This window comes from Aulonocara sp. 'chitande type north' Nkhata Bay, linkage group LG3 (assembly GCF_057382095.1).
Source record: "Aulonocara sp. 'chitande type north' Nkhata Bay isolate Kocher_YH1m ecotype deep benthic linkage group LG3, A_spYH_male_GT1.1, whole genome shotgun sequence".
Lineage (NCBI taxonomy): Eukaryota > Metazoa > Chordata > Actinopteri > Cichliformes > Cichlidae > Aulonocara > Aulonocara sp. 'chitande type north' Nkhata Bay.
The window spans coordinates 10,106,327-10,117,371 of NC_141346.1; the positions used below are offsets into that span (position 1 = coordinate 10,106,327).

Genomic DNA, 11,045 nt, shown 5'->3' on the forward strand with positions numbered 1-11,045 from the left:
CCAGCTGACGAGGAAGGTTGCTGAACGGGCCCCTCGGACCCTCCAGCTGACGTGGCATGAGGCTGGTGCGGTTCTCCCGAACCCCCAGCTGACGAGGAAGGTTGCTGAACGGGCCCCTCGGACCCTCCAGCGGAGACAGGAGGCTGAACGGGCCCCTCGGACCCTCCAGCGGAGGCAGGAGGCTGAACGGGCCCCTCGGACCCTCCAGCTGACGTGGCATGAGGCTGGTGCGGTTCTCCCGAACCCCCAGCTGACGAGGAAGGTTGCTGAACGGGCCCCTCGGACCCTCCAGCGGAGACAGGAGGCTGAACGGGCCCCTCGGACCCTCCAGCGGAGGCAGGAGGCTGAACGGGCCCCTCGGACCCTCCAGCTGACGTGGCATGAGGCTGGTGCGGTTCTCCCGAACCCCCAGCTGACGAGGAAGGTTGCTGAACGGGCCCCTCGGACCCTCCAGTGGAGACAGGAGGCTGAACGGGCCCCTCGGACCCTCCAGCGGAGACAGGAGGCTGAACGGGCCCCTCGGACCCTCCAGCTGACGTGGCATGAGGCTGGTGCGGTTCTCCCGAACCCCCAGCTGACGAGGAAGGTTGCTGAACGGGCCCCTCGGACCCTCCAGCGGAGACAGGAGGCTGAACGGGCCCCTCGGACCCTCCAGCGGAGACAGGAGGCTGAACGGGCCCCTCGGACCCTCCAGCTGACGTGGCATGAGGCTGGTGCGGTTCTCCCGAACCCCCAGCTGACGAGGAAGGTTGCTGAACGGGCCCCTCGGACCCTCCAGCGGAGACAGGAGGCTGAACGGGCCCCTCGGACCCTCCAGCGGAGACAGGAGGCTGAACGGGCCCCTCGGACCCTCCAGCTGACGAGGTAGATGGCGGCGTGGGAGCCGCAGAGTCCTGGATGAGCTCATCCGAGCTCCCAGCAGGAGCTGATGCAGAGCCAGAGAGATTTGAGACCCCTGGCTGAATGTTAAGCCGACCAGCGGACCGTACTGCTATCGGGGACTGGGCTACAGGAGGCACTGGAGCTACTGGGGACTGGGCTACAGGAGGCACTGGAGCTACTGGGGACTGGGCTACAGGAGGCACTGGAGCTACTGGGGCCTGGGCTACAGGCGGCACTGGAGCTACTGGGGCCTGGGCTACAGGCGGCACTGGAGCTACTGGGGCCTGCGCTACAGGCGGCACTGGAGCTACTGGGGCCTGCGCTACAGGCGGCACTGGAGCTACTGGGGCCTGCGCTACAGGCGGCACTGGAGCTACTGGAGACTGAACTGAGGGTGGCTGCGAGGGAGCTAACTGAACTGAGGGTGGCTGCGAGGGAGCTAACTGAACTGAGGGTGGCTGCGAGGGAGCTAACTGAACTGAGGGTGGCTGCGAGGGAGCTAACTGAACTGAGGGTGGCTGCGAGGGAGCTAACTGAACTGCGGGTGGCTGCGAGGGAGCTAACTGAACTGCGGGTGGCTGCGAGGGAGCTAACTGAACTGCGGGTGGCTGCGAGGGAGCTAACTGAACTGCGGGTGGCTGCGAGGGAGCTAACTGAACTGAGGGTGGCTGCGAGGGAGCTAACTGAACTGAGGGTGGCTGCGAGGGAGCTAACTGAACTGTGAGAGGCTGCAGACCCTGGCGGCTCCGAGGGCCCCCGAGAGCCAGGCGTGTTCCCCGAAAGATGTGCTGACAATCGGGGGTAGGCCACGGCTTTCTCCGGAGCTCCTCCTCTACGTGGGTGCAAGCTGCTTGCTGCTGCTCACAGAGACCGGGCTCCATGATTTCCGGAGTTAATGCGGTGCCACGGCGGCGCCGGCGCCGCCCCCTTCTGGTAGCTGGCGCGATGGGCGCTGATGGCACCAATGCAGGGGGTGATGTAGCGGCGATCTCCCGGTCGTCCGCCCACATCCTTGCCAGAAATGAGGCAGGCGAAGTAAAGTCTAAGTGGATTGGAGACGGCGAGCGGCTGGTAGGCTGTGCAGCAGGTGAGAGGTCCTGCTCCGAGATGAGCCAGGGCTTCCACCGGAGCTCGTCCTCCCGATAAGCCCGCAACACCTGCTGCCGCTCCTCCTCACCGAAGTCAACAGCCTCGGGCATCTCCGTGCAGGCAGACGGTGGCGAAGATGCGGAAGCTGATGAAGTGTGAGCCAATGGTGTGTCCGTGGTGAGCCTCACCGTTCCGACTCTGACCGCCACTGGCTCATGAGGCGGCGGGGCAACGGCGCGATGGCACGGCTCTGGTGAAGGTGCACGCCCACCGGGCCGCTGCTGCTGCGGACGGAGTCGGAGAGCGGAGACGAGAAGGTCGCTGACGAGGGGGTGCAGCGTCCCCCATAACCAGGGGAACACAGACACGCACACCCCTACCTGGCGGGCGAACTCCTCCCGTTCCCCCTCACTGGAACAGTGCAGCCACTTGTCGCATAGCGACTCCACTGTCCGGACAATCTCCAGTCCTTGTGTCGCTGGGTCCGGCATGGTCGCGTCGTACTGTCGGTCCGCGGAGGGGTTGTGAACTGCTGGGTCCATGTTGTGGTCGTGTTCTTCTGTCATGGTTCGCTGTGTGGCAGGCAGGAGGAGGACCCAAACGCAAAACTCACAGACACGGGGATGAACTCAAAATCACAGCTTTAATGCTGGAATGGCAGAACAAAACTAAACTGGGAAAAGTAAACTAACATACGCAGAGAGACACAGGGAGATCCACACAACATGAGGGAGAACACGACGCCGAACAGAGGGAGACTCAGACAGAAATACACAGAGGGTAAACGAGGAAAGTGGGCACACACGGGGAACACAGGTGACACTGATAATCATAACGAGACAGGGCGGGGTGAACTGAACATGACATGTAGAGGCACAGAGGTTCCGACAGGAGGAGAGAGAGCACGGGGAAAACACAGACATAACGGGCTGGGGAAACATGAAACAACCACAAAGGGAGACGAGGGCTCATCAATACATAGAGGGCACACAGGGGGGAGAGAGCCATGAAGGGAAAAACACTTAGGGAACAACACGACAGGGCAACTCAGAAGACATGGCCTAAATAAGGAACGAAATACGAGAATACAAAGAACTGAGAATACTGGGCCCACATGGCCCAGGACCATGACAGAGTGTTTTCGAACGTTATATTAGGTCTTCGGATAGCGGCAATCCAGGCCATCCGTCGCCTCTTCTTGACTTCGGAGACATGGCTTGGACAATTTCTGCTCCACGCCGGAATCCGATAAAAACCAATCGCTTTACCCGTCGGCTTCACACGGCTGTTGCTCGCCCGGCTTGTGCAGTTAATAATACAACAGCCATTTTTGGTTTCTTTTTATCGCTGTGTAACTGATTTCAATTGAAAGCCTGTGTGCGCTAGTAGCTCTTGCCACGAGTTCCCACAATCCTTTGCGGTTTTCCCCTTGAATGACGTCACATTTTCAATCTCTATAGAGGACCCTCAAACCAACTTAGAATAGCACAGAGCAAGAGACGTTTGCTAAGAAGTGCAGGTTGATGTCTGCTGGCCATAAAGTGTTAAACTCGCTGTGACTGTTTAGATTAAAAGGACCTTAAGAGTCCCACATGTTGTGACCCGTCTCACAGGCTAGTGAATCATTTTGTGTTGTTTAATAGCAGCTGCGTTGAGAAAAGAGGTGGGTTAGAGTGGCCATAGTAGATCTCCGCAGCTGTGTGTGTGAGTGTGTGGATGTGTGGTTGTTGAATGTGACAGGCACCATGTCACATCCTAGGAGAGGAGAAGGTGGTGGGCCGTGAAGGCGAGAGAGGAAGTGGAGATAGTGGCTTTGGGTGGAAGACAGACACCAAACAAATGGAGAAGTTAGGAGACGCAGTCTGTGGAAACGTGCCTAAAACAGAGGGTGAAGAGGCAAAAAGGGAAGTAAAAGAAATGCTGAAAAATGCCAAGAGGAAAAGAATATCATTAAGTAAAATTATTAGGACAATTGCACAACATTTAAAGAAGAATTAATGAAGAACATGAGGAATTGGAAAAAAAAGGCACGGGGATATTTAAATTAGGAACATGCGAGGGTAAAGAATTTCACAGCTTCACGTAAGCTTCATGTACTGAGGAAAGAGGATATGAGGATTAGCGGGTTCACAAAACTTGTTCATGAGATTTTGAATGGCTTAATTTGCAGGTGGAGAATTTGGCTTGTAGGGGGAGATGCAGGCCGGAGTGGTGAGTTTAGTGCAGAGGTGAAGAGCTGACCTGAATTCCAGGACTGTGAGTGAGAGCTGTTATAGAGTGGAGTAGTGGTGTAACAAGGAAACTATAGCACAAAGAAATCAAGGTGAGTACACACAAAACTGGGACACTGAGCAAGAGTGAGCCTGTTACTGGCAGTGAAGAGACAGCAATGCTGGTCATAAATACCCTCTGATGATGGCCATGGGTTAGGTTATGGCACAGGTGAGTGAATATCAGCTCTGCCCCAGGGCGGACACGGGAGGACCAGGGACAACAATGGAAAATTCCCAACTGGTCACATGGACAATTACACTTGTGTGTTTATGTATTAAATATGAGAGATGATGAATCCTCTCACTCTGGACAGGAAAAAGTATGGAAACTATTTCCTATCAGCCATCAAATCATACAGTATTTGTTAATAATGATCCAGTTCAGTTTAAGTAAATCAGCAAATACATTATTCACCTTCATGTCTACAAATATCAAACATTAAAGTTTCACATCAACAGGCAGATTATGTTTGCAACAAATTCATTGGGACTTGTTCTGATTCAAAAGTTTTTATTCATTATCAGCACAAACATGAAAACAAAACAAACCAAAAACAAAGGGAATCACATACATTTAGAGTTACTGCATACATTTACGATTACACATACACAGGTCCCTATTTCATCCACTGTTGAACAGTCACATGTCAACACTGAAAACTCACATTTGAGAAAAAAAAATATTCATTTGAATAAACAGAGAATTTAGACGATTAAAACTCACTAGCAAAATGTTCACAGACAAAATTATCGCAGCTTTATTAGAATCATAAAAAAATATTCAATTATAGTTTAATATTTAATGTATAAAAATTAATGGTTTAATGTAAAAAAATACAATGCATAATTCAAAATTTTAGGTAATAAGTCTAAGAACATAACTTTTCTCTGAATTTTGAGTTAGTAAGGTGAAATCTTAAGTTAGCTCTGCTAATCAGGAAGCTCCAACAAGAATGGTGGCATAGGAGATCCAGTAATGCTGCACTGATGGGTTAGACCAATCACTGTATAAAAGATGGATGGCTGCACCTCCTCCCATTGTGAAAAAATGAAGCCAAAATAACCCGCTTGTGGGGGCTGCCATCTTGCACTTTTGGAGCCAGAATCTGCACCGTAGTGACTTGAGGTGGAGCGTCTGTGTCACGCACCCTCACATCTGCAAGACTTGACCGCGAACACGTCCCCCTAAACTTTTTATGTAGCCCGGCTGCTCCAGTTTATCTGCTGATGGGTTTACCATGACTTACGACTCGTTAAATTAATGTAAATAAAACCATGTCACTGTTATGAAAGAGACACATGGCTTAATGTCTTTTAGTTCTATAACATCTAAAATCACTCTGTTGTTAATTTGTTTGCTGGATTAGCCGCTAGCAAAAGCAGTTTGTTAGAGCCTTGTTGCTAGCTAGTTAGCAATGCTACACACCTGTTACTCCAATAGTCTGTATGTTTGAATGATTCAGCACTCATTAATTTTTGTTATCCTTTTTAGACAGAGATGTCGTCAGCTGTGAAATAAAAAGAGAGTTCAGTGTCGATCTATTGAAAAACCTGCTATTTATGCATCATGCTCAACTATTCTTCAAACAGATTATACATGTTGATGGCTTATTTTGTCATTATTATTTTAACCGGTGATCAAGTAAATGTGACTGAATTTTTTTAGAAATCTTTTCATGGTCTTAAGAAGCCCAAAGTTTAAATGTAGCATCTTGTAAAGTAATTCATCACTAGTAATGATTTAAAACTCCATGTTAAAAGGTGGACAGCAGAAACAGAAAGAAACAGTGAGATCTAAAAGAGAAAAAAAGCATTAACACCACCCCCCGACATTTTCAGCGAAAATGACCTCACGTCTCAGGCAGGTAATGGCAGACATGCGATAGTTCACGCTGAGGTCTATTGCAAAGAAGGAAGTGTTATAAACAGCTGATCGAATCGGCAAAGAATGTTTCTGGATTATCATGTTTTTTTTGGTGCAAATGCTTTTTTTTTCGCAATTTTTGCAAAGCTATATGTGGAAGGAAACCGTGACTTAGAACAAGCTGATGACATAAAATAGAATAGATTAGAATAATCCTTTAATTGTTCCACAAGGGGAAATTTTGGGGGGGGGCTATGCAAAGAAACGGTTCACATGCAAAAAAAAAGTTATTGCGCTATCTTATATGGTTGCAGTTCTACAGAGATTTAAAAATAGTTACGCAAAATGCCCACTCCGACCAGTCTTAAAGGGTTAACAGCTTCAATTCAATGACAGGAAACAACATTAGAAACATCATCCTCAAATCATGTGTTCCACTGACACTGAACCTTCAATGGCAAAACCTTCACTTTACTCCAAGTTTCAATGTATGGAAACATCCTGTGAGTGAAAGTGTGTGTGAAGGTGTGTATGTGTGTGTTAGTATCAGGATCAGAGAACGACAGCTTTCCTCTGTTCCAGTCCAGATTCACTCTGATCCTCTGGAGCTTCTTCTCTACTGAGATGTATGTGACGGGAGATGTTGGTGAACATACTGAGTATTTACCTTGATAAAAAAGAAGTCTCCACAATTTCTGAAGTATGCTTCCCTTTCTTTGGGAAGACTCTGTAGACACACCAAGTAACCAGTATGTACTGTCTAAAACCACAACATCCCAGCTGTGAGTTCCTGAGTTAAAACCCTCAGAGCCCAGGACTGAGCAGGAATAATCAAACCTCTCTGGATTATCAGGAAGCTGCTGCTTCTCTCCTCCTCGTCTCACACTGGTCAGATCTTCAGACAGGATGAGTTGTGGATGAACAGTGTTTGGGTCCAGAATGAGAGGAGTGTAGGAGACCATGTCCTTCATGTTGTTCCAGATGTTGAAGGTCAGGTTGCCCAGGTGTTTGGCCTGGTCTATCAGAGCTCCTGAGGGCAGCTGTGGATCATCCAGCAGGGGGCAGTGCTGGACTCTTTCCACTGCAGCCTTGTAGTTGTGCAGGAATGAGACGTCTTCAGCTCTCAGCTCCTCCTCTGTGGCTCTGACTGTGTCTGAAAGAGCTGCTATCTCTCTGCTCAGAGCCTCCATCTTCTCCTTCATTATCCCACTCTTCTGCTCCTCTTCCTCCCTCAGTGCAGCCAGCCTGGCCTCCTCTTCCTCTGCTAGAAACTGGTGAAGCTTCTTAAACTGCTCCTTAATCTGCCTCTCTGTGTGTCGGGCCTGGACCTTAATGTGTTCTGCTGTTTGATCAAACTTCACTTGAACTTCTTCACAAACCTTTAACTTCTTCTTTAAGGGCTCCAGAGTTTCCTGAAGTTCCTTCTTGTGTTGTTGTGCAGCTTCATCGATGGGTCTGAATCTGTGATTGGTGTGTTTTTCTGAGTCTCTGCAGACGACACACACTGGCTGCTGATGGTCCAGACAGAAGAGTTTGAGTTTCTCAGAGTGCAGACTGCAGAGAGCCTCTGAAGCTCTCTGATCTCTCTCCTGTAAGAACGACTCACACAGGTTCTTTAAAGCCAGACATAAAGTTGGATCCTCCCTTGAAGATCTTCTCTTACAAACTGGACACTCGTGTGTTATTTGCTCTCTCCACCATCTCTTCAGACAGTCTTTACAGAAGCTGTGGCTACATGACAGAATAACAGGATTTCTAAAGACCTCCTTGCAGACCGGACAGCAGAGATCCTCCTCTGATCTGGAAGCCATTGAGTCTGTGAGTGAAGCTGAAAACAGCAGACAGGAAGTACAGTCAGTCCTGGCTCCCCTCCCTCCTCTACCACCTTCACTGAAACTTCATTTGAGTCGTGTTTTTTCCTCAAACTCACATTCAGTGTGTGGAGCGTCAGCAGCTTCAAGCAGTGTTTTGGAGTTTTCCACTTTTCTCTCCTGTAGCTGGACTCACTCAGAGGAAGCTGCTAGTTTGGTCTGAGCTCAGTCTGATCGTCTGTGCGTCTCTCTGTACTGAGGAAGAAGAACTTCCTGTTTTCTGGTTATTCTCAAGTGAGTCATGTGAGGGGAAGAGCTTCATTCACCTTCCTTTTAGAAAGGCTGTCGCTTACCCATAAACAAGGAGGCGGTTCCACAGTTCAGTTGTTTACCTACCAGCAGCTGTAAAACATGTCACAGCATGCAGCTCAGCAAATAAAGCGATATTCACTGGTGCAGCTGCTTAGGACCTTTACTTTTGAAAGGGCTGCAGACACGTTAAGTGGACATTAAACACTACATGATCTAAGTATTGAGATGATGTGTATTAACATCTTGTTAAATTAAAAAAAAACTACTTTGGAAAAACTATAGAAAAAAATATTACCTCAAAAAAAAAAAAAAAGCCCCAAAACAACTGACATTATCTATGTAGTAATCTGTTTGGATGTGCTTGAAAAAAGAGAGACTACTTTAAAATAGCACTGATCACATCAGCTGATCGGAAAGATTTCTTGCACTTGGCTGGGCCTATAAATTCTGTCCATAAAAATTATGAACATAGGGCAGCCCTGGCTGAGCACATCACCCAGCTTATTGCCAGCTATGTAGGCCAAGCTCTTGCAACAGTTGTGTACACTCTAAAAAGTAATTAATGGGATCTTTAGTCATTACTTACATATATATGTTGTTGTGAAATGAAAAATCAAGTTCATAAATACTGTTAGACTTCCTAATTAAAATTTTTATTTTATTGAGTTCGGGTGACACATAAATTATGCCTCTTTACTCAATATATAATCGTGATTTGTCTGAATTTAAAATCTTCTTTTAATCAAAAAACAATATAATTTTAAGTTCTGTCGATGTAAAATACAACTTGATGACGTGTAAACAGCTCACAGTTCCCTTCTTCTACACAAGCGGACATATTCAACAGCACGTGTTCAAGGTTTATCAAGAGCTGTGTTCGTCGCGAACGGTGAGTAATTTTATGCGAAATTACACATATCTGCAGTCGCTCTGGATTTTGTTAGTTTACTTTAAAACAACGACGTAACATACATAACATACATCTTAGCTTGCCCCCGCGTTTGTGTGTTTTAATATACACACAGCAGCTAATTCCGCGATAGCATAAATTGTTGGGCTCTTTTTGGAAAATTTAACACTGACGTTACTCTAATGCAGACCACTGTAATTGTCTTATAATTTTTAAAAGATAGCGGACGTTGTTCGCCCCGGCGCAAACTACTATGCTAACGTAGCTAGCCAAGCTAAGTTGTGTTCACTGTGATTTTATTTTTGAAATGTGAAATTTATTTTTTGAAGGGAAGCATTTTATGTTAGTAATTGTTAAGAAACGCTTCTAAATTTTCGTAACGTTACGGGGTGAAGTTCAACCCCATTGGCTTCTGCGCAGGAAGTGCGGTCGCCATTAGTCCGGTGTGTCTGTTGACCGCTAAGAGCGGTTCTTCACCGGCTGCTCGGCCTATTTTCACAGGTAAAAGACCAGACTTAAGTGCACTGTGCCGCATATGGTAGGCTAGTTAGCTGTCCCTAATTTTTGGGTACTTTCCGTGTTTTGTAGAGACGTAGAGGCGACGTGCATTGGCACTGGCTGTAACATTGATATGCCTCAATAAAGGTTGAAAGTAAGAAAAAAATCAATAGCGGGCCGCCATCTTGGTTGGGTCCCCATTCGCCACCAGTGCATTTTTTCTACTGAGGAATGTATTCACCCATGGTAAATAAGGAAAATGTTTAAATATTTTTCCAAACAGATAAGGCAAGAAAGGTCAATAATCCCACATATGGTTTCAGTAGTATGCCAGTTTTTGCAACACTAGGGTGCACAAAAATGACCATAGCTGCTGACTCAGCATTGATTCCAATTTGGTTTTGGAGAATGAAATGAAAACAGATCAAGTGGGATTATTGACATTGTAGCTTGTGTATAAAAAAGTTTGGGGTTTTTTTTCGTATTTACTGTCAGAAATGATTCTGTCCTGTCATGCCACACCTTATGTTTGCTTTTGTTGATAAAAAAAAAAAACTATATATATATATATAATTTTATTTTATTTATTTATTTATTTATTTTTTGAGTTAACACATTCCTCAGTAGAAATACATGCACTGGGGGCGAGTGGAGACCCCTCCAAGATCGCGGTCGTTGGGGATACACGCTCCAACAGACTGGCCCAGTCCATGTCACCTCTATGTATATTTGATCTATGGAAAGCCACGTTAGGCCTTCCAGCACCCAGTGTATTCAGGTCTATGTAGTTTTGAATGTTTGGTTCTAGCTCACACAGCTTTGACAGGTGAAACTTATTCACTGTATTGAAGACTCACAGGTGAAGTTGAAAATACCATCTTTTGTATTTTTGTGCAGGCACAACTTTCTGGTGTTATACACTGTCCTGGCGTTGCAGATCTAGGGGTTCCAGTTAAGACGTGGTCAGCCTTCTAAAGAAAGTGGGAATCTCACCGAAATATTCAGTTACTTTGCTGTGTTTCTTGCCAGGACAAAGGCTCAAACCATCATCTTCTCCTGGTATCAAATACCAAGGGACCTTCTGAAGTAAGCTTTAACAAGTAAGCTTGAATTGAGTAATTCAGAATCATGAAGTATGGATTGGCCTTGCAAAATCTGTAAATTTGCAACCTCCACTAAGGAAGAGCTGATGAAACATTATAGGTTACGCCATATCCCCAGTGTACAGCCTCTGCCATGTCCTTACCTAGATTGTTTTTGTTCATTTAAGTCATGGGGTAGCCAAAAATCACACAGATCAAGGAAACACTCAACTCACTCAACAATGAGAACCTCTGAAATACTCAGTTTCTGTTGCCAGTTCTGTAATGTGGGCACATTTTCCACTGAAAAAGAGTATTTTGAAC

General features: G+C 46.9%; 1 protein-coding gene across 1 annotated transcript; it reads right to left on the minus strand.

Annotated features, from left to right (window-relative positions):
• Positions 1 to 4,808: 4,808 nt before the first annotated feature.
• Positions 4,809 to 8,172, minus strand: LOC147333893 (nuclear factor 7, ovary-like). The gene is made up of 2 exons (XM_086287305.1): positions 8,039 to 8,172; positions 4,809 to 7,936 (listed from the first exon to the last, which is right to left on the minus strand). Exon 2 carries the CDS (start codon positions 7,917 to 7,919, stop codon positions 6,534 to 6,536), a length of 1,386 nt encoding a protein of 461 aa, XP_086143431.1. The 5' UTR covers positions 7,920 to 7,936; positions 8,039 to 8,172; the 3' UTR covers positions 4,809 to 6,533.
• Positions 8,173 to 11,045: the final 2,873 nt, after the last annotated feature.